The sequence below is a fragment of the Oxyura jamaicensis genome (genome assembly GCF_011077185.1).
Source record: "Oxyura jamaicensis isolate SHBP4307 breed ruddy duck chromosome 3 unlocalized genomic scaffold, BPBGC_Ojam_1.0 oxy3_random_OJ106476, whole genome shotgun sequence".
NCBI classification, from domain to species: domain Eukaryota; kingdom Metazoa; phylum Chordata; class Aves; order Anseriformes; family Anatidae; genus Oxyura; species Oxyura jamaicensis.
In genome coordinates this window covers 25081-41066 of record NW_023303762.1, presented here as the reverse complement: position 1 = coordinate 41066, position 15986 = coordinate 25081, and the positions used below count along the sequence as shown (strand labels likewise).

Below are 15986 nucleotides of genomic sequence, written 5' to 3'. Positions count from 1 at the left end.
TTTGGGGTGGAACCAGGAAAACACCCCACATCCTCACACAGGGGGGTTCTCTGGGGATGCAGCTATGGGACATGGCGCAGGGGAAAGCAGAGCGAAACGGTGGGGTGGTTTCACACCGAAGGGCAGCTCAGCTCCACCATGCTGCTCATTCATTCACCCTCCTCAGTGGAGCAGAGGGAGAAAATAAAATGAAGAAAAAAAAATCTCAAGGGTTGAGATAAGGACAGGGAGATCACTCAACCATTACCATCACGGCCAAAACAGACTCAGCACAGGGAGATTAATGTGATTTATTGCCCATTGCTAATAACAGAGTAGAGCAGTGAGAACTGAAAGCAAACTAAAACCCTCCACGTGGGGTCCCTCTCACGGGATGCCGTCCTTCCCGAACAGATCCAGGGGGGGCTGCCCACAGGCAGCAGCTCTTCAAGAACTGCTCCCACACGGGTCCTTACTGCAGGCACATCACCCCCAGTTTATGTCACTGTAGGAGGGAGAAGGGCCAGGACGATTACGTGTTTATTAGATTAGTGGCCCTATTTCTAGCAGAGCGGTAAGACCAAGAGGTGTTTTGCAGAAGCCTGCATGCTTTATCCCAGGCAGCAAATCCTGACTCAGCCTGTTACATAAATTATTTATTGCAGTTGTCGAGAGCCAGAGGAGCTAAAGGCTGAATTAGCCCAGAGAAGGAGGGCCACGCAAGTGAAATAAAAGCGTAGGCAAGCATAGCTCAGCAATGGAGGATCCTGAAGGCACAAGGACAAACCTCACCAAGTGAGCTTCACCTGCCATCGCCTCTTCCCTGGGGGAATTTGGATGGGGCCTCCTGGTGCAAAAGGATGAGCATTAATATTTTGGATGGGGGGTCGCACCATACCCACTGGTCCCGGCTCTGTCGAGTGTATTATGCTCCAATTTTATCCGTAGCCACCAGAAATGAGTGAATTTTCTGGAGTGAACTGCTAGAGGAAGCCTGAAAGCTTTTCAAATCGAATGCGTTGAAAGGATCAGGAATCTGCCAACAGCTAACATCTTGCAGGGAAGGCGTTTTGGATCACACGAGATGGCTCACCAGCTCGAGGATTTTAGGAATAAACAGCACGTCTGCGAAGCGTTGAAGTAATTCTCCCTTGTCCACAATGGGAAGGGAAAGAGGAGCAGCCAGAAGTCAGCTTCATTGAAACAGAGAACAAAGAGCTACAAGGAGGAATATCTCCTCTTCTGGAGGGGAGAGCAGGTGCTTGGGGGTGGGGACCCCTAAATGGCCACAGCTCGTGAGTCAAAGCACTGGAAAAACTTGGATTCCTGAGCCCAGCAATAGAAAGAAAAATTGGAAGGAATGGGATGAAGGCCTTTAAACACCTGCAGGAGGATGCTGAGGGTCAGACAGGGAAGAATCAATGTCAGACAGGGAAAATATTTGATTTAGCTAAAGGACTATTCTGACACAAGAGCAAAACAGGGTTGTTACATGTTCGTGGATGCATTTAATTAGGGGAAACTTCCTGGCTATTGAAGCAGAAGCAAGCAAAAGGAGGAAAAAGTGGCAAAATCTCTTGTGATAACAAAGGTGTTGGGGGCCATGTGGCAGCAGCGGAGCTGGGTTTTCCTCCTGGGTGACGTGGGTGAGAGCATGGGGAAGGGTCCCACCAGGGATGCTCCTTGGGAGATAAGGTTATTGCCAGCTCCACACCTGGTTTAATGAGGAAATTAATTAAGGGAAAGCAAGATTTAGGTAGACCACTGGCCGGGCTCAGCAATTTAGACCCCAGATCTCACCCAGAGGCTGCTCCAGGGCAGCTGGGCAGTGGCTTACTGCTCTGATGGGCCAAGACTTTTCTCCAAATGTCACCCTGAGGTTCTCTGCTGCCCAGTTATCTGTTGTGGAGCATCCTCACCATGGTTTGGTTCCTCCAGCTGAGAAATGGCAACAGTGCTATGAGCCTCCTCTGTGCCATACAGGAGCCCCACTCGCCAGAATAAACCAGTAAGTATCGCATCATATTAATATTAGTAGTAAAAGAGAAGAATCGGTTGCTACAAAGAGCTCTCTTCATCCCATGCAGGTACCCTGGGAGACCAATGATTTAATCAATCTCCTCCTCGCGAAGCATTAACCCAGAGAGACCTGAGCTGCCAGAATGAAATGCGGGCAGATTAATGCCCTGACCACACGTTCCTGATTTGCTGTGGAGTCTGACACCTCCTGGCAAAAGCGCCTGTGCCCTGAGATTTATTTTGAGACAAGGAAGGATGCTTGTGGAATGACTCCTTCTCCTTCGAGCTGAGTTAAAGGCAGGTTGAGCTTGTGCAGAGAGGGCAGAGCTGAAGCTGATGTTCCACCAGGGGGGCCCTGCATGCTGGTGAACCAAGGGGTCCAAAGGAAACCCCAAATAGGGCCAGGATCCGTCCCCGACTTTGAAGCCGACTGGCATGGTCTGCCCATGTGTCGTTTGACCCTCTCAGTCACCCTGGATGGGGTGGCCACATCCAGGCTGCTGTCAGGAACGGTCTATGGCCAGAGCAATCTCTGGCACCGTGGCTGGGACAGCTTCAACACCGAGTTTCATGCAGGGGACCCTTTCCTGAGACCATTTAATGTGCTGTGATACATAATCTTTGTTCTCTCATAGTAAAAAATGGGAATATATAATACACTGCCTTTCCCGTGGATGGATGCCCAGGGCAGATGTGGGATCTCCATCCCTGGAGATAGTCAAAACTCAATCCAACACAGCCCTGAGCAGCCTGATCTGAGAGCAGATTTAATGCTGAAACAATTCTTGCATCAAAAAGGGGACTGGATCCAGTGATTTTGAGAGGTTTCGCCCAGTTAAGTTAATCTGTTGGTTCTGAATTATCCAACTATGCTAAAATAGAGGGAAATTTCTGGAAGTATCCTGAGATTCTACAGAGTTATTCTCCTGGTTATTTGTGCTGTTTCACCATACCTTGGCCTGAGAGATGGAGCCGATTTTTGGATTTAAACTGGCTTTAAACTGTCTTTATCCCTGCTGCGCATCCCCCCCCAGCCTCGTGGACTAGCCCAGGTTGTCCCAGGGGCCCCATCCAGCTTGTCCCACACCGTGGAGGTGAACTACACCACGGGGGTGGTGAGGTGCACCCAGGAGCAGGATGGTTTTACCACCCCATGCCATGTTGTGAAACTATTGCTTCAGAAAATGCCTTCCAGAAACACCTCTCAGACACAGCTGCTTATCTCTTCCTAAATCCCAAATTCCTAAATTTTACTGTTTTTATTTTACATGAGGTTTGTGCCCACACTCTGCCCAAGGTGCACAGCCCTTTTGCAGCCCAGAGGCCCCAGACAGTGCTGGGGAAATCCAAAAGGCTGCACCTTTTGCACTGTTGGGTTCCCAGAAAAATAAGTCCCAGATTTTTAGCAGAGCACTCTGGATGACAATGCATCGTACCGTGAAGCCCTTCCAAAGAAACACAAGCTCACTGCTCCTTTCCAAGCAGACAGGAGTCCACAGTAAGCTCTTCAAAGCAGGTGCAAATGCTTTCTGCTTCCTCGTGGTAACAGATAAGAGTTAAACAATCTTAAAATTAAAAAATAATAAAATAAAATAAAATAAAATAAAATAAAATAAAATAAAATAAAATAAAATAAAATAATAAAGCTTCACCATTTTGCATTGAAACTTACAGGACCAGAGATTGTAGGGACAGGAAAGTTCAGGGCTCAGTCAAGGTGGCTCAGATGAAGTCTTTATCTGGTCATGTCTTGAAATCTTCCAAGGATGGAGATGGCCCGATCTCTGGGCAACCTTCTCTGCTGTACTCAGGGTGGAAATTTTTCTCCTCATGCCCACCAGGGACATCTCTTGTTCCAGCTTATGGCCTCCATACAGTTGAATAAAGGCTTCAGAATCCCAAAGGACAACTTCGACACCTACAGTATTGAAAAGAAAAACAAACAAACAAAAACCAAGAGAACATGGCTGATTTTTAGAGCAATACAGAAGTCTGTCATCTTGGACGCAAGGTGTTTTGAGGTTAGGGATGAGGTGAGCTGAGGAATGATGATGTTTCCAACAATAAAAAGGGAATTTTCCCCTCCTGGCACTGCAGCCAGGTCTGCAGACTTGCAAGGGTGGAAGGTTTCCAGAGGAGAACCAGAAACAGGCTGGCTCCTGTCGAGTCATGCCCCTCGGGCTAAGGAGGACCTAAATGTACACCTCCCGCTTCCTCCAGCGTGGTCTAACAACCACTTCTCAGGCAAAAAATGGGCAGGAGCTCAGCTCATCCCCCACCAGGACCTGCTGCTGCCAATCGAGGAGCTCCTGCAGGGCAATTTATTCCCAGCGTTAGGAGAGAGATAAATGAAAAGAAAAATTAAAACTTGCAGGGTCACACAATTTTACTAACTTGGAGGTTGAGCTATAGCAGGGATAGCTTTATTCTTCACCCCAGCCCTATCTCCACCTCTACCACCACCGTTTTGCCTCTTCCTGGATGCATTTTGTTCCCTTTAAAACAAGACCCCATTAGGTATGCTTGGCTGCCTTGCGCTTTTCTATTTTGGAGAAGATTTGGGAAGAGGGCTGCTGAGAACGTTTTTAAACAGATTATGTGATAACAGTCCCAGCAAATCTGCTGCATGGAGGAGGATCCAAATTTAGTTGCATCAGTCACTGCAGAGGACATTTTTGCAGGGCGGACATGGGACGGGGTCAGCCCAGGTTGGCTTCACCTTCAGACGGCTCCTGAGACACGCTTGCCTGGCTCCTGCAGCTGCAATTCCCTCCAGTTACCCATTTTTTATGATGCTGATTGAGAAATTGGCCGAGAGGCAATGAAATTGCTCTGCAGGTTGCCAAAACCCACATCCAACTATTTGGTGAATATAGAGCTTGTCACTGGCTCAGTCTCAACCTTGTGCTCCAGGAGGCTGAAGCCCCACAAATAGCAAAGCAACATCAAAAACATGTCCCCGTGGACATATCCATCCCCATGGAGATATCCATCCCTGTGGCTGCTCCTCAGGCTGGAAGAAGCCAAGGCATGTTGGGGTGGTTCAGCTGCTCCTCCCTGGGTGGGGATTGATGAGCATCCAGGGCCCAAAAAAAGCTGCTGTGGGTTGGGATGAGCAGCTGGAGGAGGGGAAACCCACGAGCAGTGATATTGGAGGTATGGCATCCATAGCAGAGGATTTTAGCTTGGCATTCCCAAGCTGATGAGCCCTGGCTGGAGGCCACCAGGAAGTCACTGCCTGTCCAGCCAGCCTGTGCACTGAAACCTGGTGACCTTCTAAAAGCCTCCCAAAATACCAACACATACGAGCTGGGACGACAAAACAAGGTCAGACGCCAAGGACTGAGCCCTACAATGCCTCTTTCATCCATGAGAAACCCAAACCGAGGGGAATCCAGAGCCACCAGATGCAAAATCATCTGCTGAATGACCCATGGGTCTTAACTGAATGAAATTAATGAGAAGCTGATGTCCCCAAAAGCTCAAACAGTATTTGTGAACAAGGGCTGAATTTTGGAAAAATAAGACAGCAGCAGCTGTGGTGGGTTTTACACCAGGCTCTGGCTCCTCGTAGGACACTCGCAAATACCAGGTGAATATTTGCTGGCCCACGCTTGTGCTTTCACGGGTGCATCCTGAGGAGGTGGGGGCAGAGGAGTTTTAATGCAGGGAACACCAGGACAAGGCAAAGCAGAGAAAGGGGCAGATCCTGATGCTAACAGTGACGCTGTGCCCCCCCAAAACCTCACAGCTCTTCTCCCCACCAAATACACTCAGGCATAGACCCGCTGCAGGCTCACATGTAGGGGCTTTGCTCCTGCAGTTTTGCTTGAAAATTGCCACTGCCCTTGGTGCGGGCTCTCGTGACCAGGAGGAAACCCGGTTTGGGGTGACTCAGCCCTGGCTGCATTGCCACAGACCTCTCAGCTCAGCGTTTCCCAAGCCCTGGGAAGCATCTTGGTTGGGCCTGGTGCAAAGCTGTTCCTTTGTAATTCCTTGGGCAAACACGTGCAACCTCAGCAGGGTGGTGAAAGGATTGAGCAAAGGGCTGATTTCTCTGGAACAAACCTTGCAGAGCAGCTTATTTAGAGCTGATTTAAAAAAAAAAAAAAAAAAAAAAAAAAAAGAGATAAAAAATATCTGTTGTCTTGCAGGGCACACAAACGTCTCCAGAACAAGTTTCCCGAGTTTATTTTTTTCCTGCTCACAGATAACCTTGCCCCCCACCACTCGTCCACACTGTGAATCAGTGAAGGAAATAGTGATAAAAACATATTTTTACCCCCTCAGCGTCACTGAAAGTGCTTGGGAAATCATTTCTGGTGGGGAGAACATCATGTGCTGTTCTTGTCGGGGCGCTGCCCCGTGCAGTGAGTGCCCCACAGGAAGGACTGGCTTCTCATTTGGAGTTAGATCCTTGCTAGGGGTTCATTATGTGGCAAAAGCAAATCCAAAAAGCATGGAGAGGAAGATTGCTGGCTTTGGTGCCAAAATACTCAAAGAATGTTTTTAGGCTCCTCCAGAGCCCTGCCACGGGTTGCCCAGAGTGGTGGTGGAGTCTCCTCCTTGGAGATTTTCAAATCCAACCTGGCTGCAACCTGCTGCAGGTGGCCCAGAGGTCCCTTCCCCACCCCAGATCTTCTGGGATTCAGTGAAAGGCAGGCAGCAAGAACCATGCCAGGCACCTAAAGCTGCAGAGAGCTTTGGGCAAGCCTGTTGGGAAACCCCACAAAGTCCCTGCCCCAACTGCTGGCCAGCATCTTCATCACTAGCTTAGCTGGAGGCTTCTGATTTCTTTTTTTTCTTTCTTCCTCCTGGATTTTATAGATTAAGGAAAGGCAGGAGGCCGGGCAGGCAAAATTGAATTACAGCAGTCAGAAGGAAACTGCAAACCTTAAATGATAGTGTGGTGAACGGGAAGCTTCATCCTAAAGGCTGGCCTGATAAAAGAGCCAGGATGTCGCCACCACCACCCACCCCGGATGAAAACACACACGGTGACTTATTTCTCCTTCATTTTCCCGTTTCCAGTTGCCCTGGAAACTTCCTCCTCGCGCTACTCAGGGGAGCAAAGCCCATCAGGAAAAAAACCCTGCGGCAAGGGCTCGGGGTGCCAGGGCTGCTCAGCAGCACCCGTCCCCGTGCCCCCTTGCCCCCTACCCACCCGTGGTGGCAGTGTCCTTGGGGTGGCATCGCCCACCTCAGCTGTGCACACAAAGGCTGCTCAGAGCCCTCCTCCTACACACAGGCTGTGCTGCAAGTCCCTGGCAATTAGCTGACGCAGAGGGAGCTGCGGGGCGGAATAACCTCGCGCCAGACCCCGGCTGCGCCAATTTGTCCGTGTCGCAATTAATTCCCCATCGGGCCGAGCTGGAGGTGGGCTGGGATAGGAGGAAACTGCACAGGGTGCCTTGATCTTCTGTGTGGACCTCCTGCGAGTCACAAAGAAAAAGGTAATTTAAAAAAAAAATCTCCAGACTTCACTTGCAATGGAGGCTTTGAGTACGGTGAGAAAAGCAGAGCCCTCCATTCCCAAGGATGCTGGAGGCACCTCCGGTGGGTTTTGATCCTTGTTTTCTGTTCCCTCTGGCCGTGACTGCCACCCCAGCACCCAAGTTTCTCCTCCTGGCTGTCCCCACGTTTAGGATGGCGTGCAGGGGCACAGACACTGCAACCACGACTGAGGTCCAAACCTTTCCAAACCTGCACCAACCCTGTCCAAACATCTCAAGCCTGCACCCCTCTCCTACTGGTGCAGTCTGGAGAGCGTGCTTTGAATGTATACTCTACCAAAAAAAAAGCAAAATGAGGTTTATTTTATATTATTTTATTTTATATTATTTTATATGTTTTTATAGTCATAGCTTCGCCTTACTAAACCCTTGCTCTCAAGAGCTTCACCTTTTCCAGTCACACTGCGTGCAGGTCTGAGCATTGCCCTTGGTGCTCCAAGCCATGCACAAGGATGTTATTTTTCTGGGTCACAAACCCACAAGGACGTTATTTCTCTGGGTCACAAGCCCACAAGAACAAAGACATTATTTCTCTGGGTCACAAGCCCAGCCATCCCACCCAGGGGATATTTTTTTAAGGCATGAGAGCCGGCGCAGAGGAAGGGTGCAGGCACCGGGCTCGCGGCTCCTCGCACCTCCCACGCCCGAAGCGCCAGGAAATACCGTGTGCACCAGGGCTCAGCTGCTCTCAGACATTTCCCCCACACACCCCCAGATATGTAAAGTATTTCTCATGCGTGTGTCTGCTTATATACTGCAGAAAAATGCTTACGCAGGCAGCAGAGGAAGTCACAGCTAGGAAATTGGAAGGGATGGAGCCAGGGACAGCATCAAGGGCCAGGCGCAAGCAAAGGAGGGAGCAATGCTGGAAATGTGCACAGATGGGGCCAGGGGTCACCCAAAGCCTGTTTTGTCCCACAGTGCCCTACGAGGCCAGGTTAGATGGGATGGTGGTGCTCCAGGAGGGAGGCACTGCTGATTCATCTACAACCTGTGGGACCATCAGAAAAGGACAAATCCCCACTTTCTCAGCTGGACCAAGCCCTCACTCCAGGAACCTTGTAAGGATTACCTACAGCAGGTGGTTTGTGCTTACATAAAGCTATCGATGGAGCACACTAGTGCACGCCTTTCCATATGCTTGGCTGCTCCTCCCTCATTGATTCTCGCCCAGGCAACCCAAAACCACTCCCAACACAGAGATAAATACCAAACAAACGTGCTTGCCAACAGGGTGGCACTCGGCTCCACCTCAAAATACCACTTTCCAGCATAGCCAGGCGCACAAACCACGCTCAGTATTTCTTTGCAATGCTCTGAGCACACACTGCAGCCACCGAGAGCTCAACGCCTCCTTCCCAGCAAGGGGGAATCCCATCCTAGTGCTCCCATTAAAGGCTCTTTCTATTTTGCACTGTATTTCTTTCCGTCGGAGGTATTTCATCCAGCTTTGCGGTCAAAGGTTCATCCTTTCACCCTTAGCAGGGATTTTCGATGCCAGGCAGAGGGAGCACAGAGCAGAAAACACCCTGTGTGGCTAAGTATACAAAATGACAGTATTATAAAACAGAAGCTTGCGTCCCACTAAGGTTTCCATTTGTAGAGCAGAGCGAGGGCTGTGTTATTTGGGGATGGGAAGGATGTTGCTAACACAACAGGGCAACAGAAACGCCGCAGCTACGGGACCTTCGCTTCGCAGGGCATCAGCTCAGCAGCTGCATCCCGGGAAACTGATACTTTGCACACCCCCAGCTGCCCTCCAGGCAGCGTTTGCAGTAGAAAGCCAACTGCATTTCGGCCTCAAAGCTTTGCACTGCCTGAAGAAGCGCCCCCCCCGAACCCCCAAACCTCTCTCTTCACCCCCCATCACACCCTGCAGCCCCTGCTCCAAGCAAGGTGCCCCCGAGCAGGGTGTTAAGGAGGTTAACACAGAGGCAGGTCAAGTAACAAACACCTAGTATTTATTAATAAATTAGTACACTGGAAGGCAATTTTTTCAGTTCATTCCCCTCTTCCCCCACTCCCACCCCTTCCCACAAGGCAGCACATGCCACCCTAGTATCATAATTTCTTCAAATTGAGCATATTACAGACTGTTCATTACGGGAGCATAATAGTTGCAAATATAATCAGACAGACTTTTTATAACGATGCAGCTTTTTTTTATTATTATTTTCCTCCCCCCCATCCCCTCCCCCCTTTTTCTTATTGATAAAAAGTGAAGTGTGATTTGAAGAGACTATTTTAAGGCCGGGTAGGATCTCGGGAGAACCTCCCCTTATCGGCCACGTCTGTATAAAAAACAAGAGACACGAGTGTAAAAGCGTAGCTCGGTAAGTCTTACACCACAAGGAGAGCAGAACCAGCAGCCTTCGCCTCCCCGGCTCCAGCACCGGCACCGCCGTGACCTGCTGTCCTCTTCAGCGGCCAGGCAGGATGCTCCTCGCTTGGGTTCCCTTCCACCACAGGCAAAGGACTGGTTTAGGACTGTTTTTTTTCTTAAATCAGTAAGGTCAGTGGAACCGAACCTTTCCATTCAACCGCTTCTGCTTTAGCTTATAGGAGCACAATGCATTATTGTCCAGGTGAAAACCATACAATAAATAACCGTGCTAGTAAAACCGCAGCGATGGGCGTGAGCTATACGATAGTACATGAAAACAGTCAGCCTTGGGGGGGGGGAAGCTTAAGATGCATTAAGAGAAGGTAACCAGCAACAACCAGCTTTGTGTGTTTCACCGTTCACCACTCTGAGGCAGAAGGGAGGTAGCAGGAGACGTCGTTCAGAGGAACAGCTTTGAGAGAATTGAACCAGGCTACAGAGCAACCCCAAGGCTCAACGCCTAAGTGACACCGGCTTCGTGGTCTTTTAGTTCATTAACTGTGTTTTAAAGTGCATCGACTGATTTGATTGGAATGAGAACAAGAAAAAAAATACAGAGACAGACTCCGAAGGGGGCAGAGGGTGCAAAGACTTTAACTGAGCGACAGAGTTAAGGTGGAGAGGCACGATGCTGGCAAGTTGCCCCCCTCCAGAAACCAAGGACACCTCAAGGAAATACTGGCCATGTATTCTACAGCAAAACCCGCCTGCGCGTTGTCTGTCGTCTTAACAAGTGCCAAGCTAGTTCTAGCAGATATTCAGAGAGTGCATGGTGACCAGTGCCTACAGTAAATCGGGAAGGTGGCTATAGACGGAGTCCAGGAGGGTTTGGCTGGCTTCTTGGCTCTTGACGCCGGCGATCTCAAATAGCCTGTCCAGCTTGTCCTCTGCCTGCGGGATCTCCTCTATCACGTGGAGCTCCTCGGGGTTGAGGATGTGCAGCATGTCGTCGAAGATGGGCTGCAGGTCGCAAGGGTCCAAGCGCACCTGGCGCAAGACTGTGTCCTTCTTTTCTGCAGGAGGAAGGAGCAGGTGGTTAAGAAACGCCCCCAAGAAATCTCCACTCGGGTTTCTCCAAGGAGAAAAGATCCTTGCAGACCCGGCCCATCCCCTGCTGCCCTCTTGGGGGAAAAAAGGGTTGAAGAAGGTGGCATTATGCATGGATGAAGGGAGAAGACGGAGGAAATTCGAGCTGCAGAAACGCTGCAGAGGCACCTAATGCAGGATCCTGCTCGATCAAATACAGCAGTTATAAATACTGAATGGCCAGCACTGAGAAGCGAATGTGGAAGGGAGCCAGAAAAGCTGAATTCTGCTATTTTGAGTTGTTTTCACTGGGTCAGCTTCATTTCTGCACCCGAGTATAAATTTGTGAGTTTGCCTGAGCTCGGTGCTTCACCTTTGCGAGAAGTTAAAGACGACTAAATGCAGTAAATTAAATGCAGTAAATTAAACCCCCTCAAAAAGCAGTGGGTGACTAACGGTGATTTACATCTCAAGTCGCACGCCGCAGCAAGCGGGACCAAGGGTGAGAGAAGAACAGGAAAAAATATTTTTTTCATCTCATGCACTAACCCACCCCAAGGACCAAAAGCCTCAACAGACGCCCAAGGATGCTACACCTCTGACAGCACTACAAAGGGGTTAAAAACTTTTAAAGGAGTTTTCCTTCCCCGATCTTTGCTAACAGGATATACCTGGTCTTGAATTGGCATGTGATGAAGATATTCTGGAAATCCCGTTCTTTAGTGACAATGCATCCCCATGCTGATGGTGGGGAACATGCCGTGGTCACCCTTTGGGTATCACACATGGCACTTTGGTCCTCCTGCTACCCTCCCACATCCCCAGGAGGGCTTTGGTACCTTTGGTAATAAAGGAGCCCGTCCGGCTGAGCGCAGAGGAGCCGCTGGAGGTGGAGTCGCACCGCAGGAGGGGCTCCGACTCGTCGACGAAGAAGCATTTCTTCTCCGAAGGAGAGGGCTCCACGGTGAGGACAGCAGCCTCGGGGGGTTTCGGGCTGGGGCTGGGCGCAGGGCTGAGAGGGCTGGGGTTCACCGGCAGCGCCAGCTTGTCACCTTCCAGCTTCAAGGGAAAGGGAATGGGGAAAAAAAAAAAAAAAAAAAAAAAATGAGCCATGAGGATGCTAGGTGATGAGCTTGTCCAAACAACCACAGCACCAGGGTGGCACACACAAAAAGCCTTCCCAGGAATTTACTTGCTTTAGCTTGCTTTTCCTTTGCACACTCAAGAAAAGGTGTGTGCAACGCCCAAAGTACAGCTCTTGGGGGATAAGTGCCATGATGCCCAAACAGGTAATCCAACCCCATCCCCCCAAAAAAAAAACTATTCCACAGCTCTCATTTCCTAAGAACAAGGCATAGCACTTCCAACCAAGAGCTGCTACACCCCTCGTTGAGGTCCATGAACCATGTACGCTTGGCCAGGGTAGCAATGCTGAACTGCTTCTGGTGGCCTCAGATGCCAGTTCCTCACGTATCGCTGGGATTTCAGCTTCTGGGGACACAATGTTCCCGATTTACACCTGCCCTGCCTTCCAGTGGGGATGCTGAGCCACATTCCAAGTTAATTATTTGTATGCCCCGTCTGGCCCCTGCTCCCGTGAGCACCCCATTAACATGTTATGGAGAAATCCATCCCCACCTGACTTGGGGTCAGAAAGGACAAGCATGGCCTCGTGTTGACCACGCCATCACCTTAGCACCTTTACTTTTGCCCTGTGACCCTGAAGCAAGCCAGCAGCCTGTGTTTGGCTCTCTTTGACATGGAGAGCCCAAAGCGCCACGTGGACCTGCAGAGATGCAACCCTCCAACTCAGCCCATGCCTCGCATCCCTCTTCCCGTTCTTCAGCAGCCAACATTTGATGCCCTCAGCATCTCGACGTCCCCTTGGGGTGGGGAGCCTCAAGCAGAGCATTTTTGGTTTCCACTCCCACAGGATGGAGAGCTTCAGGGCTGTGTCCCCACATCCCTGCCCAGCAGCTCCGCCCCTGCTGCTCTGAGGACCACAGGTTATTTAACATCATCCCAGACCGTGTCCTTGCTCAACACACCAAAGAGCAGAATTCTCCTCCAGCAGAGGCCAGACCTGGCCATTCCTCCCTGTATCCCTTCACATGCTGCCCAGAGATTAAGAAAAAACACACAAAATTTGGAGGAAAGGCAGGGCGCTGCAGAGCCACCTCTGTGCTGGGGAGGGACAGATCCAGCAGCAAAGCGCCTGCACGTTCCTCATCTGTGTCGAGGAATTCACCACCCACAAATCACATGTCCACCGAGACGCCTGTTAGCTCACATCAAATTAACATTTCAGTCTGTTTGTGGAGGAATAAGAAGGGTTGTGTGTGTGGATGTTTTCTTTTTTTCTTTCTTTCCCCTTTTCCCCCCATTGAAAATAAACAGGGAGGAATTGTTCTGGCTCAGCGCGTTACGCAATAGGCGTGTTATAAATAAAAGTCAGCTTTAATTTTTAATTAAAAGAGACTGCATTCTGCTCTCAGACTCCCTCCCCGAAGCAGCGCGCTGACGAGCTGCAGCCCGCTGCCACCAGCGGGGGAGAAGCAGCGCCTGGCTGCCCTCCAAGTGCGGTGCGCTCCCGTTTCCCCTATAAATCCAAACAGGGTTCATTTCTCCCTTCTACAACCCCATCTAGCACCCAGCCCTGATTTCCAAACCATACCCGGCTGCCCAGGACCCCTGAAATGGAAGGCATGGAGAAACCACCCGCCCCAGCCCTGCCTTCCCAGCAGAGGGGAAAACACTTCCCAGAAGCGTGTGAGTTATTTGGAGTTTAATTAAACAGCTGCTAAAGCATGCTAGAAAAAAAAATCACCCGGGGTTATTTGACTGTAGGCGTTCTCGGATCCTGTACCCTTGCAAATAGCTGAGCGTTCGTCAGCTTATTAGGCAAAGCAAACAGGATGCTCGGATGAGCGTTAATATTTAAACCGCGGGAGGAAAGCAAGTGGGAATGAGGGCTTTGAAAGGGCAGGGAAAGTAAAAGGTTGCTCTGAGGTGAAGCCTGTGGAATAGGTGTAAAAACACCATTCATAGCCTGTGACTCATCTGCTTGAAACCAGCGCCGCAATTCCTATTTCAAGCGAAACCACAGCAGCCGTGCCCCTGCGGGGGCTGGAAAAAAAAAATTAAAAAACCCTCTGCAGTGCTTTTGCCCTTCCAGAGCAAATGTATTTCTCACCTTTCCATCATCGTTAGAGCAGTCCTGCATTTGCCACTGAGGCTGCATTTGCACCTGCACAGACAGACAGACAGAGCCGTTAGATGCATGGTCCCGCGAGGCGTGGTGAGAAGCTGATGGCTTTTAGCAAAAAACCAAGCCCGGCTTTGACGCATCAGCAACCTCCTGCAACCAAGCGCAGGTCCATCCTGCCGGGATGCTGAGCCATTTTTTTTTTTTGAGCACTGCAGCAAAAAGTTTGCAATGGCAAAAAAAAAAAAAAGTCCTGAAGGCTCCTGTATGCTCAGAGCTCTTTAGGATGCGGCTCAAACATGCTGCAGCATCCCCTTGGATCTTGAACTGGCTGGGAGGATGCTCTATGCAGGGGAGGATTTCTGCAGGCTGTTCCCAAATGCCTTTTGGGGAGGGAGGAGGAGGACAGAAGCAGAAGGAAGGTGTAAGCCTGGCCTTGCTTTCATTTTATGTAACATTTATGGAACTGCCCGGTGCTGGCACTGCGATCCTGCTATTCCTGGCGGCTCTGCTTGAACTGCTTGGTCCCATTTTTTGGCTATAAAATGTTTGCCTTCATTTTACTGTACCGCAATAAAAGATCAGCTACGACAAACAAACTGCAACCGCTGCTATTTTTATTTTAAAAATCAAATCAAAATCCCCCTGAGCTGGTACCTCCTAGCGAGGCAGCAACCAGCCAGTTATGAAAGCCCTGGGGACACAAAAAGCAGCCCAGACCCCAAACCACCCAGCCTGAGCACCGGCAGGTCTCAAGCTGGGACTGAATCAGCTCAAAACAACCCTTGCAAGCTGGTTATCAAGCTGCTGATCCGATCTTTAGAAGAAATGCTGAGGAGGAGGAATGCATTTGTGTTTGCTCACTCCAGGCAGCTCCTCCAGGGCTTGCCATTGCTGTCTCTGAGTGGCACTGGTCTCAGGAGCTCGGCAGCCTCAACTGTGGGAGGACCGAGCCTCAAACGCTGCCGGGAGCCGGGAAATGCTCCTTCTCGGCCAAACCCCAAGCCCCAAAAAGCCACGTTTGGGGTTGGGTCAGCCCGGCTCTGGGCACGCAGCCCACAGCAGCTGCCGCCTTTGTTGGGGTCAGGTCGGGTTTTTCCTGCCCGATGCAAACACGGATGAAACAGCCGCTGCTTTTAGAAAACAAGCATAACTCCCAAGGAGGGGAAACCTCCTCAGAGGGAGACGGTGGGGTGATCGGGTCAGGTGGCCACGTGTCATCCCGGAGGGGATAAATTTAGAGTTGAGGTCACGGCTTCCCGGCTTGCCAGCCGACAGACGACACCGGGCAGACACTAGGCCCGGGCCACAGGCCTCGCTGCGGCGCTTGTGGAGAAGACAGGAGGAGAAATACCAGTCTGCAGGAGCCCTTAAACCTAAACACTACAGGACACCCTCAGGAGACCACCATTTGGATTAAGAGCTGGATAAAGAGCTTCTAAACTCAACTATAGGCCAAAGAAGTCACTGTCTCCTTTGTGTTTTTCTGTGATCCCACCATCTTCCCGTTTCTCCTCACACTCCTGAGCCCAACACACTGCAAACCAACAGGAGATGGGGCTACAAAAGCCATGAAACCTCAAATACAGCTGCATCTACTATGAAGTTATATTTGTGCTTATCTCCAGTTCTCCAGCCTGGTTCAAACCCAGCCTCGGTTCACTGAGAACTGACCCATGCTTTACAGCAAACCAGCCAAAAACCGGCGATGCCCAGTCCTGCCACCACTGCGAACCCAACCAGCCCTACTCCTGGCTCCTGGCCACTTCATACTGCAGCTTCGTGCCAACACACAGTCAAATTACTGGCCCCTGCCCAGTTCTGCTTTGACAAAAGAGGAAACGAAGCAAATCCACAGGAG

The 15986-nt window shown here is 50.4% G+C and overlaps 1 protein-coding gene across 5 annotated transcripts in view; it reads right to left on the bottom strand.

The window, feature by feature from the left end:
• Positions 1–9683: 9683 nt before the first annotated feature.
• LOC118157152 (tumor necrosis factor receptor superfamily member 21-like) overlaps positions 9684–15986 on the bottom strand; it is a 31219-nt gene continuing 24916 nt past the window's right edge. For 4 of the 5 annotated variants that reach the window (XM_035311406.1, XM_035311409.1, XM_035311407.1 and 1 more), the window contains exons 5-7: positions 14114–14167; positions 11760–11979; positions 9684–10907 (exon numbers count right to left, since the gene is read on the bottom strand). In XM_035311406.1, the coding sequence (XP_035167297.1) occupies positions 10678–10907; positions 11760–11979; positions 14114–14167 (504 nt within the window). In that variant the 3' untranslated portion in view covers positions 9684–10677. The remainder of the gene's footprint in view (positions 10908–11759; positions 11980–14113; positions 14168–15986) is intronic. The other variant, XM_035311410.1, reaches the window with a different exon arrangement.